This window comes from Notolepis coatsorum (assembly GCF_963971535.1).
Source record: "Notolepis coatsorum genome assembly, chromosome: 11".
Lineage (NCBI taxonomy): Eukaryota > Metazoa > Chordata > Actinopteri > Aulopiformes > Paralepididae > Notolepis > Notolepis coatsorum.
The window spans coordinates 52,016,741-52,041,000 of record NC_140175.1 but is presented as its reverse complement, the minus strand read 5'-3'; the positions used below and the strand labels follow the sequence as shown (position 1 = coordinate 52,041,000).

Here is a 24,260-nt window from a genome sequence, read left to right as displayed (position 1 = left end):
TAGTGTGAATTGCTCATCATCAAAACATCTTTCAATAGTCATTCCTACATTAAATTGAAGCTTAATATGTTGGCTCAAAATGTGTATCCCTCTCATTTTCCAACATTTTGTAACAAAGAGGAAATTACCTACAGTATCAAAGACATTCTGACACATTGTGACAACCAACCCCATCACAGGGATGGTTGTCACACACTATGGGGTTGTTTGTCACAATGTGTTTTAATGGGAAAAATCAAGAAGGCAGAACTAATTTTGAAAGTTGAACTTGCATTGACAAGTTGACAAATACACAACTTAATACATCTTACAACATAAACATAAACAGGAAACACATCTTCAGGCCATCCTATTGTATATAACAAAATAAGAACAAAATAAATAGGCCTAACAATAATAGCCTACACAACTAGGCTACACTCATTCACTATCTGAGTTACAGTGATGGCAAATGTAGGGCCTGGGCACTCCAACTAAGCAGGGCTTGTGTGCCCACTGGTTGCATTATCCAACACTTCTCCCATACTTTATTCGCTATTTCCATTCATAATCCATCCAGGAAGGCTAGTGTTACCATAGGAATGAGTCTGAGATCGCAAAAGTCCAATACCGCCGCCTGGTGGTATGCGGCCGATGTTGCACTTCCTTTGAGACTCTGTGTGAAATTCCTCCGGGCGGACTTTTCTAGTAACCTGGATCAAGGGCTTCACCCGATCGCATTGAATAGTTTTCGGGACCCCCGATTAATTATTCTGTGGTGGGTTATGCCAAATGGACATACGATCTACCAGATGGCAATCAAATAATTGGAATCTTCGTTTTGGAATCCCACCGGCCACCGGTAAGAGCAATTTAACGTCAATTTCAGCTTGATTGTGCCTTTTCATAGCCATCGCCCTGATCAGCGTATGCTGTTGTACTAACTAATGCCGTTATTGACAATCAATTAATCAGAAACGACCCCCCCCCCCCATTCATGCATTCATGCATTCATGATGGAACATATTTCTTTTTCACATCTTGAACGATAGATACTCGATGTCAAATGGGCCATAGTATTGCATCCATAGCTATAATATAGCCCTGCAAACAAGGTGAGCGACTCCATTGGTTTAATGCATGGCAGCACATAGCCATATCCCGTTCCCAGTGTGGCAGAGAAAGAGTTAAGAGCTTTAAAAACAAGCAAGAGAATTTTTAAATCAATCCTAAAAACAACCGGGAGCCAATGCAGTGAAGCTAAAACTAGAGTAATATGTTCCCTCATCTTAGTTCTAGTTAAAATTCTGGCTGCCGCATTTTGGACAAGTTGTAATCTGTCAGTTGTTTTCTTTGGCAGGCCAGAAAAAGTGCATTTCAATAATCAAGCCGAGAGAAAACAAAAGCGTGGATCAGCGTTTTTGCATCATCCAGGGACAGATAGGCTCTAATTCATGCAATATTTCTAAGATGAAAGAAGGCAATCTTTGTAACATGATTAATGTGTGTTACAAAGGGTCAGATTAAACCGAATATATATATTTATTACTTGAGATATATTGTATAATATTTGTATATCGTCTGATATCCCTTGTATATTCTTTGTATATATACACGGAATATCCCTTTACCTAGGTACAGGCCAGACCATAATATTCGTTCTCCTATTGGACAGCGACCCCTAGGCGCCAACGGCCATACCCCCAATGGCAAGTTCAAAGCCACCGCCAAGACATGTCTCAACATGTCCAGGTTTGCGCAGTAATACGAGACAGAACTGAGGTTGGCACTAGATTATTCACCTTACATATAAATACGTCGCAGGTGGATACAGAAGCACTTAGTCCAAAACGTTGAAGCCTTCACCACGATACAACGTGCCGTGAAGTGGGCCCCTTTGCCCCTAAATAGAGCCTTGAGAACCGCGTGCAAATAGATAGCTAAAGTGTCAGAGTTTAACGCTGTATCGTCGAGTTCGACTTATTCTATTGTAAAGTAATAGTCTATTATTTATAGTGTATCGTGCGGCTACCGTTCTACAGTGACCAGCATTACCACCGGTTCGTCGTACTCTAGCTAGTGCACTTATCCAGGCTGGGCGGCCTAAACTCGTGCCACCATCCGAGGAGTCCTAGACGAGAACCTACACCGGCGAATGCAGAGCCCTTTCCGGCTGGATTATATTGCTTTGGTACTGTGGCTGCTGGAGCAGAGAACCGTCTACCCCACTGCTGTGTGGGATCTACCCTGTGAGGAGCACCATCGAGCCTGCCTCTAGGACCACAGAGGCTGGCTAGCTTTCATCCATGCTGTCTTGCATACTGGAGTATAGCTGTTGCTTTGTCTACGGACCAAAGGATTACTGCACTGGCTCCTGTATCTGGAGCCTCGTTATTCCTCGTTGATCCAGACTTTTGCTCCCGAACATTCCTCTACCCTGCTGGCTTACAACCGGAGGGAACCCCTTAGTATCTCCAGCTGACTACGAGTGTGCCTTATGTAATTCTTATGCTACAGGTGGCGTCAGTTATACCCATCTTATTATGCTCATGGACTTACGCTCTTGACCTACTTAAGTGTTCTTCGCCTTATAAGCGCAATTCATAATTCTCAATTCTGTAACCTATCGTTGCTGCTCTAATAATAAATACCTCTAAATAGAACTTTCTTTGTCAAGCCGTATTCTTGTGTGGGTGTTCACCAGATATACCGTGTACTGTATGGCCAGTAATTAAAGTACATAACTAAGTAGTGGTTTAATGATACCATACTCTCAATACAGTCAGGGAATTTTACCCCTCAGTTACAATTGGTCCTTCGAGCCGGATGAATATCAGTGTAATATCTAAATATAATATTGATATTAACCATGGCCAGCGGTGAACACTCCACAAACGGCTCTCCTAAGCTAGAACGCCCGCAGCGCAGACGTCAGCCACCTCCTTACCTAGAGGACTACGCTGCCAGTCTAATACCTAGCTTTATACAGACGTTAAATGCGGGAAAAGCGGATAGTAAAAGCATGTCAAACCCTACCGACCAGGCGACCTTGCCAGTAGAGACCCTAGTGGGTTCTAACGTAACTGACCAAGCTCACGGGGGGGACCAGGAGGGACATGACATGACTATACCCCCAGACAACGTCAACGGGACGGTCCCCGGAGAGCTCCAGGATAAAGAAAGTGCTCCAGGGACAGAACCCGACCCACTACCAGAAGAGAAGCGCGCCCAGGAGATAGACCTCCTCGGGGCGCGCCAGGAGAACGGATCTCCAACGAGCACTGTCAGAAGCCGATCACCTCCATCAGTGTCTTCCCCCAGCGAAGCGGACAAGATGCTGGCGCAGGCATTCATCGCCACCCTGGCAGCCTCCACTGAACGCGATCGACTCCAAGCACAGACGCTTAGCGAGCGCGAACATTCTTCCATGGAACAAGAGCGCCTCCGGGCGCAACAACTAAGTGAGCGCGAACACTCTACCATGGAAAGAGAACGCCTGCAGGCTCAACAACTGAGTGAGCGCGAACAATCTGCAGACCAACGAGAGCGACTTCACGCGCAACTCCAAGCGCAAGCCCTTAGTGAACGCGAACACTCTGCGACCCAGCAAGAGCGCTTCCAGGCGCAGCAAAGGAGTGAAGACGACCGCATACGCCTGGAGACCAGACGCCTCCAGACGGAAGAGAATATTGAAAGAGACCGCGCCGATGCCCAGCGCGCCGCCGCCGATGCACAGCGCGACGCCGCCAATGCACAGCGCGACGCAGCCCAAGCCCAGCACGAAGCAGAGCGTGACATCGCTCACATCAAGCGCGAAGCAGAGCGCGACCGGCTACAGGCGCAGATAATGGAGCAATTGATTGCCAGGGCGACACCCCCTCTCTCCGCACGGAGCTCCAGGGCATCATCACGACAAGGGTCCAGGGCACCTTCCCCTACCCGATCAAGTGACCCGGAGCCCGGCCAACAGAAAGAGCCTATCCACGTCTCCGAACCCCCTCCCCGACCGGTCCATACGAGACCCAGCAACCGGGAAGAACCGGCCTATGCCGCCGAGAGACTGAATAGACGACTTCAAGACCTAGAAGACCTAGCAGAGGAAGAGGAAGAGGAGGAAGGTCAAGCCCACCAGCAGCATCGTACTCCACAGGACCAGGAGGTCCAGTACAGCCCAGACTTTACCCCCGAGGCCCTGCGCTACAGACCCCCGACTCAACTCAGGGGTGAGTTTGACGCACAGCCAGCCCCGAGGAACAGCACCTGGGTACCCGGGCCCTGGTACCCACCAAGTACCAGCCCACGACAACACGTACGGGGAGACTCGCCCCGGAGGCCTCTCCCCCAACGCTTACCGATGTGCCAGCCATCCATGGCATCGTACCTTGGCACACCGACGTTCCCGGATTTTACGCACGAGGACAGAGCACAGTACACGGAATTACGGATGTGCTTAGAGACTATGATGTCCGACGTCCCTGATGAGTCGTACAATGTCCGACGTCCCTGATGAGTCGTACAAATATGCTATCCTCCTCAAGCATCTCAAGGTGCCCAGAGCGCATAATATAGCGCTGGCATATTCCAACTCAAGTACCCCATACACCGCGGCTCTAGTAGCCCTCGACCAGCGTTATGGACGCATATGGGACTACGTGATACAAGAGATAAGGAATATTGACCGTCTCCCCCCAGCCACAGACAATAGATCATTGGATGACCTCTCTATCAAGGTACAATCCCTGGTAGGGATGCTGGGGTCTCAAAAGGAAAAAGGTAGAAACGAACTGTATGCTAACTCTAATGTAGAAAGGATATTAGAGAAGCTCCCTCCAGCCCGCCAAGAGCGCTTCAGGCGGCACAGAGACCACCTCCTAGACCTGGCCGACTTCCTCGCGAGAGAAGTCAGCAGCCTACGACTGGATACGTTCGTGCGGAGTGGACCAAGCCCCAGAGATGGACCTCGGAGATCCAACGATAACCGCCGGCTGGTGACTGTCATGCACCAAGCCGAATCAGTACCGCGGAACAAGAACCACAACACCCCCTCGACGAAAGAGAAGTGGAAGATTGTATGCCAGTACTGCGAGAAAGAACATTGGCTGTCACAATGTGACACTTTCAAGAAGATGACCGCCGACGAGGTGAGTCAATGGATCAAATCCAACCGCCGCTGTTACCGCTGTGCGCGCAGCCATATGGCAGCCGAGTGCCGCTTGAAGAAGAGGTGCAGCAGGTGTGACGGCGCCCACTTGGACGTCTTGCATGACAGCAACAGGAAGAAACTCGCACCCCCAAGCAGCACCAGAGTAAGCGTCATGTATATCGACCCCGCCAGCAGCGGGAGCTCCCGAGTGCTCTTGAAAGTGGTCCGAGTGATATTAAGCTACGAGGACAAGGTCCTGGACACTTACGCCGTCCTTGACGACGGGTAAGAAAAGACTCTCCTCCTCGCATCCGCCGCAGCCCAGCTGGGTCTGCGGGGGAGCGAAGAAACGATGACAATTCGTACTATAAGAAGAGACCTGAAAACAATAAAGGGTGAAAACGTCTCCTTCACTATCGCAGCAAGCGGGCAGGCAGAGAGGCAGTATAGGATCACTAACGCTTTCACCAGCCAAGACATAGGCCTGTCACGGTACACCTACCCCATCCCCAAGCTGATGGAAAAATACGTGCACCTGCGTCAACTACCTATACCGCTCATCGACGGCGCCACCCCGACCCTGCTCATAGGATCCGACCACGCACACCTCATCGTCCCAACGGACCGGGTCCACATCGGGCCCAGAGGCTGTCCAGCAGCAGTCGAGACCCGCCTAGGATGGACACTACAAGGCCCCCTCTCCAGGTCTCCCAACCGACCAGCAGCCACTCGCTGCCTCCACTCCAGAATGACAGAAGAAGACACCACCCTCTTACAGCACGTCGAGAGGCTATGGACACTAGAGACAATGCCCTTTAAGAACGAAAAGAAACACATTCGTTCAAAGGAAGACACTTATGCCATAGCCCTCCTCGAGCAGAGGACAAAGAGAGTCGAGGTCAATGGAGTGATGAGATACGCAACTCCACTCTTGAGGCGAGAGGGTATGCCCACCTTCCACGCCTCAAAAGAAGCGACGGAGCGATATCTACTGAACACCGAGCGCCGTCTAGCCAGAGACCCCGCTCAAGCCACTGTGTACCGCGCTGAGATTGACAAGCTAATCACAGCGGGACACATAAAGAAAATTTACATTCAAGAGGCCGATCAGACGACCGAATCATGGTACGTGCCCCACCACAAGGTCCACCACAACGGCAAGGATCGTATTGTGTTTAACTGCAGCTACCAGATCGGATTACAGAATCTGAATAAAGAACTCTTGCCCGGTCCAACACTCGGCCCCTCTCTACTAGGCGTGTTGCTACGTTTCCGCCAAAACAAGGTGGCCATCAGCGGCGACATCAAAGGGATGTTCCTGCAGGTGCGACTAGTGGAAGAGGACAAGCCCCTGCTGCGGTTCTTATGGAGAGAGAGGATCGGGGATGAGCAACCATCCATCTATCAATGGGAGGTCCTCCCTTTCGGAACCACATGCAGCCCATGCTGTGCTACGTTCGCACTGCAAAAACATGTCGCAGAGGACCCAGCAGCTGACGAGGAGGTCCGACAAAGTGTAGAGAAGAGTTTCTACGTGGACAACTGTCTGCAAAGCGTCTCGACGCCAGAAGAGGCCGAGGCCCTCCTACTCAAGCTCCGCGCCTCCCTGATCAAAGGCGGCTTTGATCTCCGGCAGTGGGCCAGCAGCGACCCTCAAGTACTGCGCAGCCTCTCCCCAGAGAACAAGGCAGCAAGCAGCGAGACCTGGATGGCGACCATCCCAGGTGAAGCCCAAGAAATGACATTAGGACTAGTCTGGCGCTTCAAAACAGACTCGCTCCATTATAGACACACACCCCTGACCAAGGAGCAGGGAAGGTCGATTTCACTACCGACCACCAGACGGAGTGTATACAGAACACTCGCCAGACAATATGACCCGTTGGGATGTATTCTACCTTACACCACCAGGGCAAAAATGATCGTGCGAGAGCTGTGGGACAAGGACCAGGGCTGGGACGACCCCATACCCGACCACCTTGCTTCCACATGGAGAGAGTGGGAAACGGAACTCAACTCGCTCCCAGGTGTCAACATACGCCGCAGCTACTTCCCACCCACAGTGCGGCTGGAGACGTGCCAGATGGACCTGCACGTCTTCAGCGACGCCTCCGAAGTAGCCTACGGTTCGGTGGCCTACTTGCGGGCCCGAGAGGAGGGAGGAGAAATACATACCGCCTTCATCCTGGCTCGTTCAAGGATAGCCCCCGCAAGCAACAATCGATCCCGCGTCTAGAGCTCTGCGCAGCCCTAGTAGGAGCGCAACTCGCCACGTTAATCCAACGTGAACTCACCATCCCGGTGCAAAGAACAATCCTGTGGTCAGACTCCATGACCGTACTCACATGGATCCAGTCCGATTCGTGTAGATACAAGGTCTTCGTGGGAGTCAGAATCACAGAGATCCAAGATTTAACAGAATCAGCATGCTGGAGGTACGTGGACACAAAACAGAACCCAGCAGACGTCATCACACGGGGAATGTCCCTGGATGACCTCACACGTCACAATATCTACAGTGACGGTCCCGAGTTCCTCAAGCTCCCGGAAGAAGAGTGGCCTAACCCCACCCCACGGGAGGCTAGTCAAGAGGAGGCAGAGATGAAAAAATCTATGTTCTGTGGGTTGACGCACACACCAGTCCCCACAGACCCCAACATAGACGACTGCCCCACCCTTGAGAGTGCGCAGTTAAAGACATTCCTGTGGCACCACCCTGAGGTTCCCTCCACTACTGACATTAATGCAGCTAATTACGAAGAAGCAGAACTCCTTCTGCTACAGCGAGCCCAAAGAGACTCGTTCCCCGACGAGCTAGACTGTCTGCAGGGATCAAAGCCAGTCCCGTCAGACAGCAGACTGCTCCACTTGGCCCCTGAGCGTGACGCCCATGATCTCATCAGAGTGGGTGGTCGTCTGAGAAGGGCCCCGGACTTAACGGATGACGTCAAGTTCCCTATAGTTCTCAACAGCCGACACAAGGTCACAGAGCTCATCATAAAGAAATACGACGAGGACGTGCACCACGCTGGGGCAGAGAGAGTCTTCGCTGAGATCAGACGTCGCTATTGGATACTGCAAGGAAGAGAAGCAGTACGACGCTTCCAGCGGACCTGTCTAGACTGTCGCAAGTGGCGAGCACAGCCCAGTATACCCAGGATGGCTGACCTACCTCCCTGTCGCCTCCGACTCGGCGACAAGCCCTTTCACTCCACCGGTATGGACTGCTTCGGCCCGCTGTATGTGAAGAAAGGAAGAGGGACGGAGAAGAGGTGGGGTATTGTATTCAAATGCATGACCACCCGAGCGATACACATAGAACTCCTTCCAACCATGAGTACGGACTCATTCCTTATGGCCTTCCGGAGATTCACAGCGCGGAAAGGAAAACCGTCTATATTATTGTCTGATCACGGGACAAACTTCAAAGGCGGAGAAAGAGAGCTGAGAGAGAGCTTCCAAGCTATGGGCCCAGAACTTAAGTCTTAAGTCTCAAGTGATGTAGCAGATGTCGACCCAGTCACCCCCAACACTCTCTTGATGGAGCGGCTGGACCCCGCGCTCCCACAGACAGTGTACAGACCTGAGGAAGCGAACGGCCGAAGAATGTGGAGGTACAGTCAAGTATTGGCTGACAAGTTTTGGAACAGTTTCCTCCTCCACTATCTACCGTCTCTACAGACCCGCCAGAAATGGGTAAAAGAAAGAGACAATTTGACGGAGGGCACAGTCGTCATGATCATATACCAGTCACTACCCCGAGCTATGTGGCCGGCCGGCCGCGTAAGCAAAGTGATCACCGGTGCCGACGGAAAGAGCGGCAGAAGTTCTCGTCCAGGGACGGACATACACCCGACCCGTGGCGAGGCTGATAGAGTTGCCAAGGCTCCCTGACTCCCTTGATGACGACCATGACCCACTGACTTTGTGAATTGCCCTACTCCTCACAACGGACATTGAGTAGTGGACAAGACGGTTAATCTGTCTCTGTTTATCTAATTAGGTGCGGACTAATTAGGAGGCGGCTGTTACAAAGGGTCAGATTAAACTGAATATATATATTTATTACTTGAGATATATTGTATAATATTTGTATATCGTCTGATATCCCTTGTATATTCTTTGTATATATACACGGAATATCCCTTTACCTAGGTACAGGCCAGACCATAATATTCGTTCTCCTATTGGACAGCGACCCCTAGGCGCCAACGGCCATACCCCCAATGGCAAGTTCAAAGCCACCGCCAAGACATGTCTCAACATGTCCAGGTTTGCGCAGTAATACGAGACAGAACTGAGGTTGGCACTAGATTATTCACCTTACGTATGAATACGTCGCAGGTGGATACAGAAGCACTTAGTCCAAAACGTTGAAGCCTTCACCACGATACAACGTGCCGTGAAGTGGGCCCCTTTGCCCCTAAATAGAGCCTTGAGAACCGCGTGCGAATAGATAGCTAAAGTGTCAGAGTTTAACGCTGTATCGTCGAGTTCGACTTATTCTATTGTAAAGTAATAGTCTATTATTTATAGTGTATCGTGCGGCTACCGTTCTACAGTGACCAGCATTACCACCGGTTCGTCGTACTCTAGCTAGTGCACTTATCCAGGCTGGGCGGCCTAAACTCGTGCCGCCATCCGAGGAGTCCTAGACGAGAACCGTTGGATATGTACACCGGAGAACCTACACCGGCGAATGCAGAGCCCTTTCCGGCTCGATTATATTGCTTTGGTACTGTGGCTGCTGGAGCAGAGAACCGTCTACCCCACTGCTGTGTGGGATCTACCCTGTGAGGAGCACCATCGAGCCCGCCTCTAGGACCACAGAGGCTGGCTAGCTTTCATCCATGCTGTCTTGCATACTGGAGTATAGCTGTTGCTTTGTCTACGGACCAAAGGATTACTGCACTGGCTCCTGTATCTGGAGCCTCGTTATTCCTCGTTGATCCAGACTTTTGCTCCCGAACATTCCTCTACCCTGCTGGCTTACAACCGGAGGGAACCCCTTAGTATCTCCAGCTGACTACGAGTGTGCCTTATGTAATTCTTATGCTACAGGTGGCGTCAGTTATACCCATCTTATTATGCTCATGGACTTACGCTCTTGACCTACTTAAGTGTTCTTCGCCTTATAAGCGCAATTCATAATTCTCAATTCTGTAACCTATCGTTGCTGCTCTAATAATAAATACCTCTAAATAGAACTTTCTTTGTCAAGCCGTATTCTTGTGTGGGTGTTCACCAGATATACCGTGTACTGTATGGCCAGTAATTAAAGTACATAACTAAGTAGTGGTTTAATGATACCATACTCTCAATACAGTCAGGGAATTGTACCCCTCAGTTACAATGTGTGTATTGAAATTCAATTCAGAATCAATAATAACCCCCAGATTCTTTACTGCAGTGTTATCTTCTACATTCAGGTTACCCAGTCTACTTATTATCGGTTCTCTCTGCTCACTAGACCCCACTATGAGAACTTCTGTCTTATCCTCATTTAGCTTGAGAAAATGCTCACTCATTCAGCATTTAATGCTGGTCAAACAGGTGAACAGCAGGTCTAGAGCACAGGGCTCGTCTGGAGCTACGGAGAGGTATAGCTGGGTATCATCAGCATAGAAATGGAAGTTAACTCTGTGATTGGTAATAAGTCCACCCAGCAGCAGTATATACAGAGAGAACAATAAAGGGCCAAGAATGGAGCCCTGCGGGATACCAGAACAGATGTTTGTCAGAATCATAATCCGCTAGATTGACAGAGTAGCTTCTGCCTGTTAAGTAGGAATAAAACCAGGACAAGGCCGTACCTGACAGACCTATCCAGTACTCGAGACGGTGCATTAAAATTGTGTGATCAATTGTGTCAAACGCAGCCGTTAAATCTAGGAGTAGGAGAACGGATACCTCTTTATTGTCCGCAGACACCCTAAGGTCATTGATTACCTTTACAAGTGCTGTCTCAGTGCTATGGCCCCTCCTGAAGCCAGATTGGAATTTGTTATGGACCTTATTTTTCTGTAAAAACACATCCAGTTGATGAATGATCAGAAAAGGGAGATTAGAGATAGGTCTGTGTAGATTACACAACACAGAGGGATCAAGGTTGTGTTTCTTTAGTAAGGGACTACTGTAACTACAGCCATTTTTAGTGAGTCTGGAAAGACGCCTGATTGGAGAGAGCTGTTTACAATTTTAAGGATATCTCCAATCACACTGTCTAAAACCTCTTTGAGGAAGGGGGTGGGAATAGCATCCAATGAACAGGAGGATGATGACATTTGCGATATGGTTTTGCGGAGTTCCTCTACTAGGCTTGGTAGGTGGACTGGGCTGGGATGTACTAGGCTTGGTAGGTGGACTGGGCTGGGATGTACTAGGCTTGATAGATGGACTTGGCTGGAATGTACTAGGCTTGGTAGGTGGGCTGGGGTGCACTAGGCTTGGTAGGTGGGCTGGGGTGCACTAGGCTTGGTAGGTTAGGTGGACTGGGCTGGGATATACTAGGCTTGGTAGGTGGACTGGGCTGGGATGTACTAGGCTTGGTACAGTAGGTGGACTGGGCTGGGGTGTACTGGGTCGTTTTGATGTTGATGCCTTTTTCTGCTTTAAACTCCTTCTCTGGGGTGTCAGTGAGGATACTGCTTGACATTATTTTTGTTGTTGAGCTACTTTCCTGGCTGCAGCCTTTGGACAAGGCCTCAGCTCTTGTGGAGTCATTGGTGGTCTCTGTCCAGATCTCGTGGATGGCTCTGGGGGAGGAGTGGTGAGGTTGGATGGGGTGCACTGGGTTCAGCTCGGTCTGTCCTCAGCTCAGAGGACTCATTCAGCATTTAATGCTGGTCAAACAGGTGAACAGCAGGTCTAGAGCACAGGGCTCGTCTGGAGCTACGGAGAGGTATAGCTGGGTATCATCAGCATAGAAATGGAAGTTAACTCTGTGATTGGTAATAAGTCCACCCAGCAGCAGTATATACAGAGAGAACAATAAAGGGCCAAGAATGGAGCCCTGCGGGATACCAGAACAGATGTTTGTCAGAATCATAATCCGCTAGATTGACAGAGTAGCTTCTGCCTGTTAAGTAGGAATAAAACCAGGACAAGGCCGTACCTGACAGACCTATCCAGTACTCGAGACGGTGCATTAAAATTGTGTGATCAATTGTGTCAAACGCAGCCGTTAAATCTAGGAGTAGGAGAACGGATACCTCTTTATTGTCCGCAGACACCCTAAGGTCATTGATTACCTTTACAAGTGCTGTCTCAGTGCTATGGCCCCTCCTGAAGCCAGATTGGAATTTGTTATGGACCTTATTTTTCTGTAAAAACACATCCAGTTGATGAATGATCAGAAAAGGGAGATTAGAGATAGGTCTGTGTAGATTACACAACACAGAGGGATCAAGGTTGTGTTTCTTTAGTAAGGGCCTACTGTAACTACAGCCATTTTTAGTGAGTCTGGAAAGACGCCTGATTGGAGAGAGCTGTTTACAATTTTAAGGATATCTCCAATCACACTGTCTAAAACCTCTTTGAGGAAGGGGGTGGGAATAGCATCCAATGAACAGGAGGATGATGACATTTGCGATATGGTTTTGCGGAGTTCCTCTACTAGGCTTGGTAGGTGGACTGGGCTGGGATGTACTAGGCTTGGTAGGTGGACTGGGCTGGGATGTACTAGGCTTGATAGATGGACTGGGCTGGAATGTACTAGGCTTGGTAGGTGGGCTGGGGTGCACTAGGCTTGGTAGGTGGGCTGGGGTGCACTAGGCTTGGTAGGTTAGGTGGACTGGGCTGGGATATACTAGGCTTGGTAGGTGGACTGGGCTGGGATGTACTAGGCTTGGTACAGTAGGTGGACTGGGCTGGGGTGTACTGGGTCGTTTTGATGTTGATGCCTTTTTCTGCTTTAAACTCCTTCTCTGGGGTGTCAGTGAGGATACTGCTTGACATTATTTTTGTTGTTGAGCTACTTTCCTGGCTGCAGCCTTTGGACAAGGCCTCAGCTCTTGTGGAGTCATTGGTGGTCTCTGTCCAGATCTCGTGGATGGCTCTGGGGGAGGAGTGGTGAGGTTGGATGGGGTGCACTGGGTTCAGCTCGGTCTGTCCTCAGCTCAGCCATCAACTCCTCCAAGTTGGTGAAGAAACAGCCCACGTTGTGCTCATTAAAAGCCCTGGCACACCCTCACCCACTTAGAGGGCAAGGACACATATGCCAGACTATTATTCATCGACTATAGCTCTGCATTTAACGCGGTCATCCCACACAAACTCTCTGCTAAACTCCTCACTGTGGGTCTGACACCAGCTCTCTGTAACTGGGTGCTGAACTTTCTTACAAATAGGCCCCAGTCAGTCAGAGTCGGAAACCGGACATCAGGCACAAAGGTTCTAAGCACAGGGACCCCCCCAGGGTTGCGTGCTGAGCCCCCTACTGTACACCCTCTTCACACACGACTGTGTTGCCTCCCAGAACAACACCAGTATCATCAAATTCGCAGATGATACTACAGTCATCGGACTGATCACTAGGGGAGCTGAGGAGGCGTACAGAAGGGAGGTGGCGGAACTGGTGGCCTGGTGTCAGGACAATAATCTCTCCTTGAACGCAGACAAGACCAAGGAGATGATTATTGACCCATGGAGGAGGAGTGTACAGTACACACCTCTGTACATAGGTGAGACAGAGGTGGATGGGTGAAAATGAAAACCTTTAAATTCCTCAGTACCCACATCAGCGAGGACCTCACCTGGGCTCACAACACCCAACAGATAATAAAAAAATCCCAGCAACGACTGTACTTCCTAAGAAGGCTGAGAACATTTGGCATGCCACCCAAAATTGTGAGTGTCCTTACCAGCTCAATCACGGTCTGGTATGGAAACGGCATACCCTGTCTGTTTTACCGTTTCAAAGTTCAACACACAATACAATGTTTAAACTAATATCTCTATAGATATGTACTTTACCTACATGTTATAACCCTTTAGACCTACAACGCCTGCTAATAATGCATTATATATCCTGTATACACAATAATGTGTTTCCCCGGTTTCAATGGGATAACACACACACAGAGGAGATGTATGTCTCAGCATTTACAGTTTAACACGGTTAAACTGATATCTAATTATCTATAGGTTGTTATAACCAAAAATGAAAACCATTGATTTCATCAAATGGGTGTAACGGTGGGTGTAGCAATTGGTGTGACGGTGGGTGTAGCAATGGGTGTAGTGGTGGGTGTAGCAATGGGTGTAACGGTGGATGTAGCAATGGGTGTAACGGTGGGTGTAGCAATGGGTGTAACGGTGGGTGTAGCAATGGGTGTAACGGTGGATGTAGCAATGGGTGTAACGGTGGGTGTAGCAATGGGTGTAATGGTGGGTGTAGCAATGGGTGTAACGGTGGGTGTAGCAATGGGTGTAACGGTGGGTGTAGCAATGGGTGTAACGGTGGGTGTAGCAGCAACTTTTAAATTCAGTATTTACCATTATGTTCCCAACTCCAAAAAACACAGCTAATGAATTGCTTGAGTCCAATAATTCTGAACAGCTTCAAACCCTGGCCAAAAGGCAAGGACTATTCGTGTAATTTCCCCCTAGTACATAAATAACATTTCAGACTGTCCCATCCATACAAAGACTAACCCTAACCCTAAATAACATTTCAGACTGTCTCATCCATACAAAGACTAACCCTAACCCTAAATAACATTTCAGATGACCAAATCCATACAAAGACTAACCCTAACCCTAAATAACATTTCAGACTACCAAATCTATACAAAGACTAACCCTAACCCTAAATAACATTTCAGACTACCAAATCCATACAAAGACTAACCCTAACCCTAAATAACATTTCAGACCAAATTCATACAAAGACTAACCCTAACCCTAAATAACATTTCAGACCAAATCTATACAAAGACTAACCCTAACCCTAAATAACATTTCAGACCAAATCCATACAAAGACTAACCCTAACCCTAAATAACATTTCAGACTACCAAATCTATACAAAGATAAGGCAGAACCGATTTTCCACGTCTGCTTTAACCTCTTGTGTTTTCTTGTCAGGTCTGGCAGCGTGCAGCACCACTGGAATGAGATCTTTTACTTTGTTGACCACCTGGCCCACAAGTTCATCAGGTAGGTGCACAGATGTGCGATAAATCAGATTCCGGGGGGGGGCTCCAGAGGGTCCCAAGCTAAAGGAGGAATAACATTGATTCGTCCATTTGCTAAAAGTTTGGCTTTCTGGAGAATGTATAAGAAAAACCATGAATTCCTTCATGTATTCAAACCTTTATTTAAGTCTTGAGAGATCACAGATGTTGCCCTCATTCACTATGATGTTGAGATGCATAGACACAATTAAAATAAACAAGAAGGAAACAAATCAAAGAGTGGCTTGTGGTTTCTAAATGTTATGAGAGTGTCGATCTTCAGGGTGTGTTGAAAATCACTCCATGTGTTTGTGGCACAAAAACTAAAAGGTGACTTTCAGAATTTTTAATAGACCGGAGGACCTGAAGCGTAAGTTAGCGTGGAAGCAGCAGCATATGTCTATAAATGACATCCCCATGTTCCAAAGTTAGCCAGTTCTGATCATAACTTTCACTCTCTCCCCACCTGTATACTTACAGAATTCTAAGAAATTACAGAAATCTTCCTGGATGTGGTCACTGGGACAACATGTTATCAGTGGGGGCCAGTAGTCTAACGATTGCATATTTGGGCATCCTAACTTGAACAACTTTGGAAACCCCCCAACAAACCTAACTATTACAGAGTAATTACCCCACCCCCTCCTGACATACCATCCATGTATCCTAAAATGCATTTGTGATTAATTTATTCTATTCACTAATTTGAGATACATGCTTACATATTATGTATATACTTATAAGATACTTATAATACATATTTAATGATTGAACATAATAATCAAAATACTTTATTCAAAATGAAGGCTGTCAAACTATTAAAATATTTAATCTGATTAATCGCATGATTGTCCATAGTTAACTCGCGATTAATTGCAAATTAATAGCATATTTTGTATCTGTTCTAAATCTACCTTAAACAGATCTTTTTCAAGTTTTAATACTCTTATCAACATGAGAGTCAACAAATGCTTGCTTCATGCAGCCATTTAACACAAAAGGATGACCCTCATGCATTGCAAATTTGCATCAAATTCAAAACAGAGTGATGCACAAAATAACTTAAAGGGGAACTATCTTATAAATGGCATTTTCCAGGGGTTTGCATTGTTTTCTAGCAATATGGGGTTGTACCAACACTGTCTATGTCTCAAATAAAAAAAAAATCGCATTCCTCCAGTTCAGATGAGACCAGATCCTCCCCCACTGAAACAAGCCATTAGAATTTACGCTTACCTCTGACGTGTAAGAATTCTGATCTGCCACCGCCCGCCCACAATCAACTGTGATAGGTTTATATGAGCAGCGAGTGGAAATAATGCGGAATCGGTTATTTAGAGACCTTCAGCTGTTCACACACACACACACACACACACACACACACACACACACACACACACACACACACACACACACACACACACACACACACACACACACACACACACACACACACACACACACATCGTGAATCAACCAGAGAACTATATAAAACGGGTGGGACTCGGAGGTAATGGGACTGGGAGGAGGCTCTCTCTCTCTCTCTCTCTCTCTCTCTCTCTCTCTCTCTCTCTCTCTCTCTCTCTCTCTCTCTCTCTCTCTCTCTCTCTCTCTCTCTCTCTATCTCTCTCTCTCTCTCTCTCTCTCTCGCTCATTCTCTCTCTCGCTCCCTTTCGTATCAGCACTGCTGTATCACCGTCAACCTGTTGCAAAATATCATAGCGCACACTCCCACGCGTATTCCGATCCATGCAATAATATTCACGGGGTATATATTGTCATTTGAAACAAGTTACCAATGCATTGTCCCGTGGGAGTATGCCCCCCATGGCGAAATTAATTAATCCCTCTCTATCTCTCTCTCTCCCCCAAAGAAAGGTATCTGCCAGTGCAGGTGGGTGACTGTCTGTCACTCAAAGCGCATTGCGAGTATGGGCGGAGCCCAGCCAAAAGAGAGAAGAGAAAAAGAAGTCAACACATTTTCCAGAACGGTGATTAACAGATATACAGCGGTATCGGCACAATTCCCTCATGGGCTGCAGCCGAATTGGGCGTGGAGCTTCCGATAACGAAACACCAAACCCACTTTCCTCGTGTTTAGGGTAACTTTCAACTTGAAAGATGGGGCCTTCACGTGACAGAGAGAAATCCGCTCGTCCAAAGATCCGGGGTTTTAACCACAGATCTTGGTCACGGCCCACTAGATTGACTACTGTGGGCTTCAAACCAGGATCCTCTCTCTGCCATCTAAGAGGCAGAAAAATGGTACTAGTCTGGGGCCGGCTTTCGTAAATCGTGCAGCTAATCCCCTCATAGCAACACAACTGGCGCTTCGCGTAGCAAAATCATCACTCACCCAGAGAGGCAGCTCGCTTCTCACAACAGCCGTCGCCCCTCATGCACAGTCTAGCTGCAGAACCGAAGGTAATAACTGTCCAGCTGCAGCTTGGAGGACTGCAGGTGGGGATTAGACCAGCGACGCGAGCCCCTAATACAAAAATGCCGGTGGAGGTCAGAATGAATGGTCATCATCTTCCAGACACCCCAGTGGCGAAGACATTATCGCTGTATTTTCTCGAAAATAGTGAGAGAGAAAACAAAGATATAATGTCAACATAGCTCCTTCATCTTCTACTTTCTTCAAAAAATCCATCAAACTTCAAAGTGGTGTATACAGGCACTTGACATGGTGAAAATTGAAGAGGAGCTGATGGTATGGCCACACCCCTGCTTATGTAGGTAGCGGATGGGGGTGTGGCCAGACAGATGATGGTATGTAAAGGTACATGTGAGAATTTATTTCAGTTCAATACTGGATATGAAGAGTATTGCAATAGACGCTGAGCAGAGCTATGCGATATATAACTAAGCAATATATTAACCCTTTCACTACCACACTACAGAAGGTTAACCTTTCACTACCACACTACAGTGAAAGGGTTAACCTTCTGTAGTGTGGTAGTGAAAGGGTTAACCCTTTGTCGTGTGGCAATGAAAGGGTTAACCTTTTCGTAATGTGGTAGTGAAAGGGTTGACGTTTTTTTTATATATATATGAAGAGTGCCTTGAACTTGCTTGTTTTTCTACTGGTTACGGATCATCATGGTTACGGATCACCATCCCCCAATTACCCCAAATTGTTCTGCCAACTCCCTCCTGGTTGTTGCGCTGCCCTCCTGTGGAGGGTGTAGACTACTGCATACCTCCTCCGATACACATGGAGGGTGTAGACTACTGCATACCTCCTCCGATACACATGGAGGGTGTAGACTACTGCATACCTCCTCCGATACATCCGAGTCACCAGTGGCTTCTTTTCACATGACAGTGAGGAGTTTCACTGGGAGAGTGTAACACGCATAGAGGTTCACACTATCTTCCCCAGATCCCCTTCCTGCTGAACAGGTGCCCCTCTGACTCATACCCCACCGGATTTCAACCTGCAAACACTGCCAATATTGTGTTCGTAGGGACGACTGACCAAGCCGGAGGTACCGCTGCCGGCAATTTAACCCAGGTCTCTGCGGTGGGACTCTTTTAAAACAAATCTTTGTTTTGGTCACTCTGAGAGACATTCAATTCTTAATGTCTTTGCTCCCACAGTAGGAAGCTTTTAGATTACATAATCTGTTGTATTTTGGAATACAATTATATTGTGTCCGTTTGGACATAAAACCTGAGACACAAATAGACCTGGGGAGTGATGTTCCACCTGTGATTCACCCCCATTGGAGCCACCCATTGAAGATCAAAACTACAAGTATTACAGCCAAACGGTATTGTGTAGGTGTTAGGGCAGCAGTGGTGGAGCCCAATAGCAGAACACAGGGAGAGAGAGAATGGAGCGTTTTAAGTAGGTTTAAGGCAGTAGAGAATATACAAGAATGTGCGACTTTGGACGAGTAGTGACTCTTGCTTGAGGTCCTCAGGAACGTCCAGGCAGGTAGTACGTCAGGAGACGGCGTCGGCCGAGAGTGGTGGTCCTGGGCACAGGGAGAACAGAGGTTAGGACATGGCAGGCAGTACAGACAGAGCAGGCAAGGCTAAGTACGTCCTCGTACCTAGGGTAGATAGGATAACACTGAGACGATCAGGAGCAGGATCCGCAGGGTTGATATCCGGACCGTTGATGAGCTGACGACTCTCAGCTGGGCTGATAATTGCCAGGTCACAGCGTGGGGAAGATGGCGTCGGAAGCTGCCCATATAAGGGCGTGGAAGCAGGTAGAGAGATGGAGGCTCTCGCCGTGATTGTGACAGTAGGTTCATAATCTTTGACGGAGGTATATATTATTCCATTCTTATACTGTTACAACCAATAAAGGTAAATGTTTTAACTTAATCTTTGAGAGTTTGTCAGTCTAATGTTAGCATTTCCAAGTTCTAAACAAATCTTTCTACTCTTTCCCTATCATTTACTTCAGAGGTATATACAAATATGTTACGCAGGTAAGAGATCTTTGAGTCCCAGTAGTGGTGGCAAGTAAGGAGACGGAGAGGTGGTATAGCTCTTGAACAATTGAATCCTCTTTAATAGTAGAATTCAGAGCAGGCAGGAAAACAGGCAGACGCAGGACGTCAACTGAGAGAAGCACAAAACAATATAAACTAAGTAATAGGAAAATGACAAGGAACAAGTACCACCGCACTAGTCCTGGTACCGTCGAGAACTGGGTCTGAGAATCGCGAAGAGCCGACAAGGAACAGAAGAAAACAAGAGTTACTTAAGGTCAGCATTCCCAACATTCCACATGTTCCACAGAGTGACAGCCAATCACAGATGACATTAAATAATGCAATTACAGAGGGAAAGTGACAGGTGACAGAATGGTAGCCGGGCTCTCAGGTCTAACAAGACCAGAGAACCCAGAACGTTACACAAATATCTTCATAAAAATATTTGTATTGATTATTAATGCCATTTTGGTTTATCATTTTGTTGCCCTGATTATCGCCTATTTCCACCATCCTACCTGCTGCTGCTGACTGCTTCAGCTTGCCAGCTCGCTCACCGTGCTCATATACATCCTGGTGTGACCTCAGAAAGAAACCCTCCTCAAGTTGGTTAATTAAAACATCTTATTACATGGCGTTTTCACATTCGCCGAAATGCTTGCTTGTGATTGGTCAATAGCGCGCGTCAGAGGTCAGTTATGTAAGGGATAATGTATGCCTACGAGGTCATTGTCGCAAAATAATTGACCGACACGGAGTTTAAAATACCGAGGCGCTGCGCCGAGGTGTTTTAAACGTAGTGAAGGTCAATTATTTTGCGACAATGACCGAGTAGGCTATACATTATCCCGCTTATTACATGGCTAACTTACTAACAATATACCTAATTCATTTGACAAATCGCAGTTGTTCTGTGGCTCTGTCAGCCCAAATAAAGTGATTATTATTATCGCGGGCAGCCTCTGGCTCCGCTGTCAGTGCAGCGCTATACATTATCCCGCTTATTACATGGCTAACTTACTAACAATATACCTAATTCATTTGACAAATCGCAGTTGTTCTGTGGCTCTGTCAGCCCAAATAAAGTGATTATTATTATCGCGGGCAGCCTCTGTGTTCTGGCTCCGCTGTGTTCTACTCCGCTCGTCGCTCCGCCCCCTGTCATCGCCGGCACGGCAGTGTCTAATTGCACTGAAACAGTGTGTCAGTGGGCTTGATTGCGAACAGCTGCGCTCTGCGGTCATTATTGAAAAATCTGCGGTCATTATTGAAAAATAATGACCGCAGTCGGGGGGCTATTGACCAATCACAAACAAGCATTTCGGCGAATGTGAAAACGCCATGTAATAACAGACAATAATGACCGCTGTGGGACAATAATGACCGCTGTGCGCAGCTGTTCGCAATCAAGCCCACTGACACACACTGTTTCAGTGCAGCCAATCAGACACACCTGCCGGGCTGCCCGCGATAATAATAATCACTTTATTTGGGCTGACAGAGCCACAGAACAACTGCGATTTGTCAAATGAATTAGGTATATTGTTAGTAAGTTAGCCATGTAATAAGCGGGATAATGTATAGCTTTACTCGGTCATCATCGCAAAATAATTGACCTTCACTGACGTTTAAAACACCTCGCCGAGGCGGCTCGGTATTTTAAACTACGTGTCGGTCAATTATTTTGCGACAATGACCTCGTAGCTATGCATTATCCCTTACATATTCAGTTTGGAGTCAAATCCTCTTTCTATGTACAGTAACTCCTCAGAGGGTGTTGCCGCATGTAACTGGTCAGCTTCTACTATTCCTTTATTCATTCTGTGGTACGTTCAAATTCACGTTCCTTCATCCTGGCTGCTAGCTCGTTAGCTTTCACTTCTGCCAGCTTGATCCCCACGTGGACCTCCTCCAGTTGAGTCCCTATCTTCTCTTCCATACTCTTCGTCCACTTTTCCATCTCTGTCCTCGACTCCTCTCTCCATTTTGCCATTTCATCCTTTCTCTGCTCCTTTTCATCTCCTCTGTCATTTCTTTCGATATCTCCTTGGTCATCCTTTCCTTTGGGTGGGCTAATGTTTACATTACTGTAGCTCCAATCTTGCTAGCTCCTTATGCTCGCCGCCCATTCTTGTCCGACCAAATCCGTTTCAGCTTCATAACATTATGAAATTAGATTCTACGTCTATGCGGTGCTGCACATCCGGAAATCTTCCCAATGATAGAAATATGCAAAAAAATAATAATAAAATAAAATAAGAATTACAGTAAGAACTGATGGTACATACGACAACAGATTTTGAAATGCAATTATGAACTTTATACATTGTTAACGTAGTTTATCATGTTAGTTGTTCAACCTGGAAGTAGGGAGATTTTTATAGGAATGAGGTTCATATAGAGAGTATAGCCTACTCAACCGCAAAAAAGAAAATCACTGAAAACTCAATGCACATCATTCACGTCATTAACAAAACTGACGTGTGCAATAGCAATCGACTGCTTAAATATCAGGAATTTCAACACTATACTGTAAATAAAATATTTTCGCAACGTGGTGACAACCTACAGTACAAGGTGGCATTGAGTTTTCAGCAACGACATTGCCTCCTACAGTACTCATTTCTGATTGTAGCATCTAACCTCTTTGAGCAAAAACCATTGATACCATAAAAACATTGATAAACATTTGTTAATCTGGTCTTCTTGTCTCGTCTTGTTCCCTCCAGTCCTCAGCTAAGGATGTCTTTCATCGTGTTTTCAACTGAAGGAAGGACTCTAATGAAACTGACTGAAGACAGGCAAGACACACACACACACACACACACACACACACACACACGCACGCACACACCACACACACATGCACGCACGCACACACACACACACACACACACACACACACATGCACACACTCACTTGCATTACTATACTTGAGGGCTATTGACTTCATTCCATTGATACTACATTCATTGGTCACCTGGTCACCCTCATCCTCACCCCCTTACCTCAACCTAACACTAATCCTAAGGTCCTCTAGGATTACATGGCTCTACATGGCAGCAGCAGAGTGGCATCCTAGAGATTTTGGCGCCGAGCCTATTTTTCGAGTGTAAGACGCGTGAAAATGCTCTGTTGATGACGCTGCTTGTGTGGACAGCATCACACTGCTTGTGTGGACAGCATCACACTGCTTGTGTGGACAGCATCACGCTGCTTGTGTGGACAGCATCACGCTGCTTGTGTGGACAGCATCACGCTGCTTGTGTGGACAGCATCACGCTGCTTGTGCATCACACTGCTTGTGTGGACAGCATCACGCTGCTTGTGTGGACAGCATCACACCACTTGTGTGGACAGCATCACGCTGCTTGTGTGGACAGCATCACGCTGCTTGTGTGGACAGCATCACGCTGCTTGTGTGGACAGCATCACGCTGCTTGTGTGGACAGCATCACGCTGCTTGTGTGGACAGAATCACACTGCTTGTGTGGACAGCATCACACCGCTTGTGTGGACAGCATCACGCTGCTTGTGTGGACAGCATCACACTGCTTGTGTGGACAGCATCACACCGCTTGTGTGGACAGCATCACACCGCTTGTGTGGACAGCATCACGCTGCTTGTGTGGACAGCATCACGCTGCTTGTGTGGACAGCATCACACCGCTTGTGTGGACAGCATCACGCTGCTTGTGTGGACAGCATCACGCTGCTTGTGTGGACAGCATCACGCTGCTTGTGTGGACAGCATCACGCTGCTTGCGTGGACAGCATCACACCACTTGTGTGGACAGCATCACGCTGCTTGTGTGGACAGCATCACGCTGCTTGTGTGGACAGCATCACGCTGCTTGTGTGGACAGCATCATGCTGCTTGTGTGGACAGCATCACGCTGCTAGTGTGGACAGCATCACGCTGCTTGTGTGGACAGCATCACACCGCTTGTGTGGACAGCATCACACTACTTCTGTGGACAGCATCACGCTGCTTGTGTGGACAGCATCACGCTGCTTGCATGGACAGCATCACGCTGATTGCGTGGACAGCATCACGCATCGAGAAGCGGCTGCAGCTCAGCAAGGCAGCTGTGTCAGGTAACCAGTGTGAACATTGGGTAACTAACCCTGACCCCTAGCAACTGACATGGCCTTTTTCTCTCTCCCCCACACACAAACACACACACAAAACACACACATGCACACACACAAACACATGCACACACACACAAATAAACAAACACACAGTTACATATGCGCTCAACAAAGCATAATTTTACATTTGATCTGTGTTCAGATTTGTCATGCCCACCATGAGACCCTCTCCCCCCTTTTAGCTACTTGAGTACTATTATCTGGGTATTTCTACTTTTACTGAAGCAAAATAACTGCATACTTCTTCTTGTTGACTGATCTGTGCACTGTACTGGTGCCCTGCGGTGCTGATGCCACACATGAATCTAGCCTAAATGGAGAACATCTGCACATATCTGCTTTCCAGAGCTTCTT

General features: G+C 47.6%; 1 protein-coding gene across 1 annotated transcript in view; it reads left to right on the top strand.

The window, feature by feature from the left end:
• LOC311237121 (anthrax toxin receptor 1-like) overlaps positions 1 to 24,260 on the top strand; it is a gene marked incomplete at both ends in the record, with an annotated part of 163,103 nt that overhangs the window by 22,527 nt on the left and 116,316 nt on the right. Inside the window, 2 exons of the mRNA XM_084324927.1 lie at positions 15,209 to 15,280; positions 22,481 to 22,552. Coding sequence (XP_084181053.1) covers positions 15,209 to 15,280; positions 22,481 to 22,552 — 144 coding nt within the window. The remainder of the gene's footprint in view (positions 1 to 15,208; positions 15,281 to 22,480; positions 22,553 to 24,260) is intronic.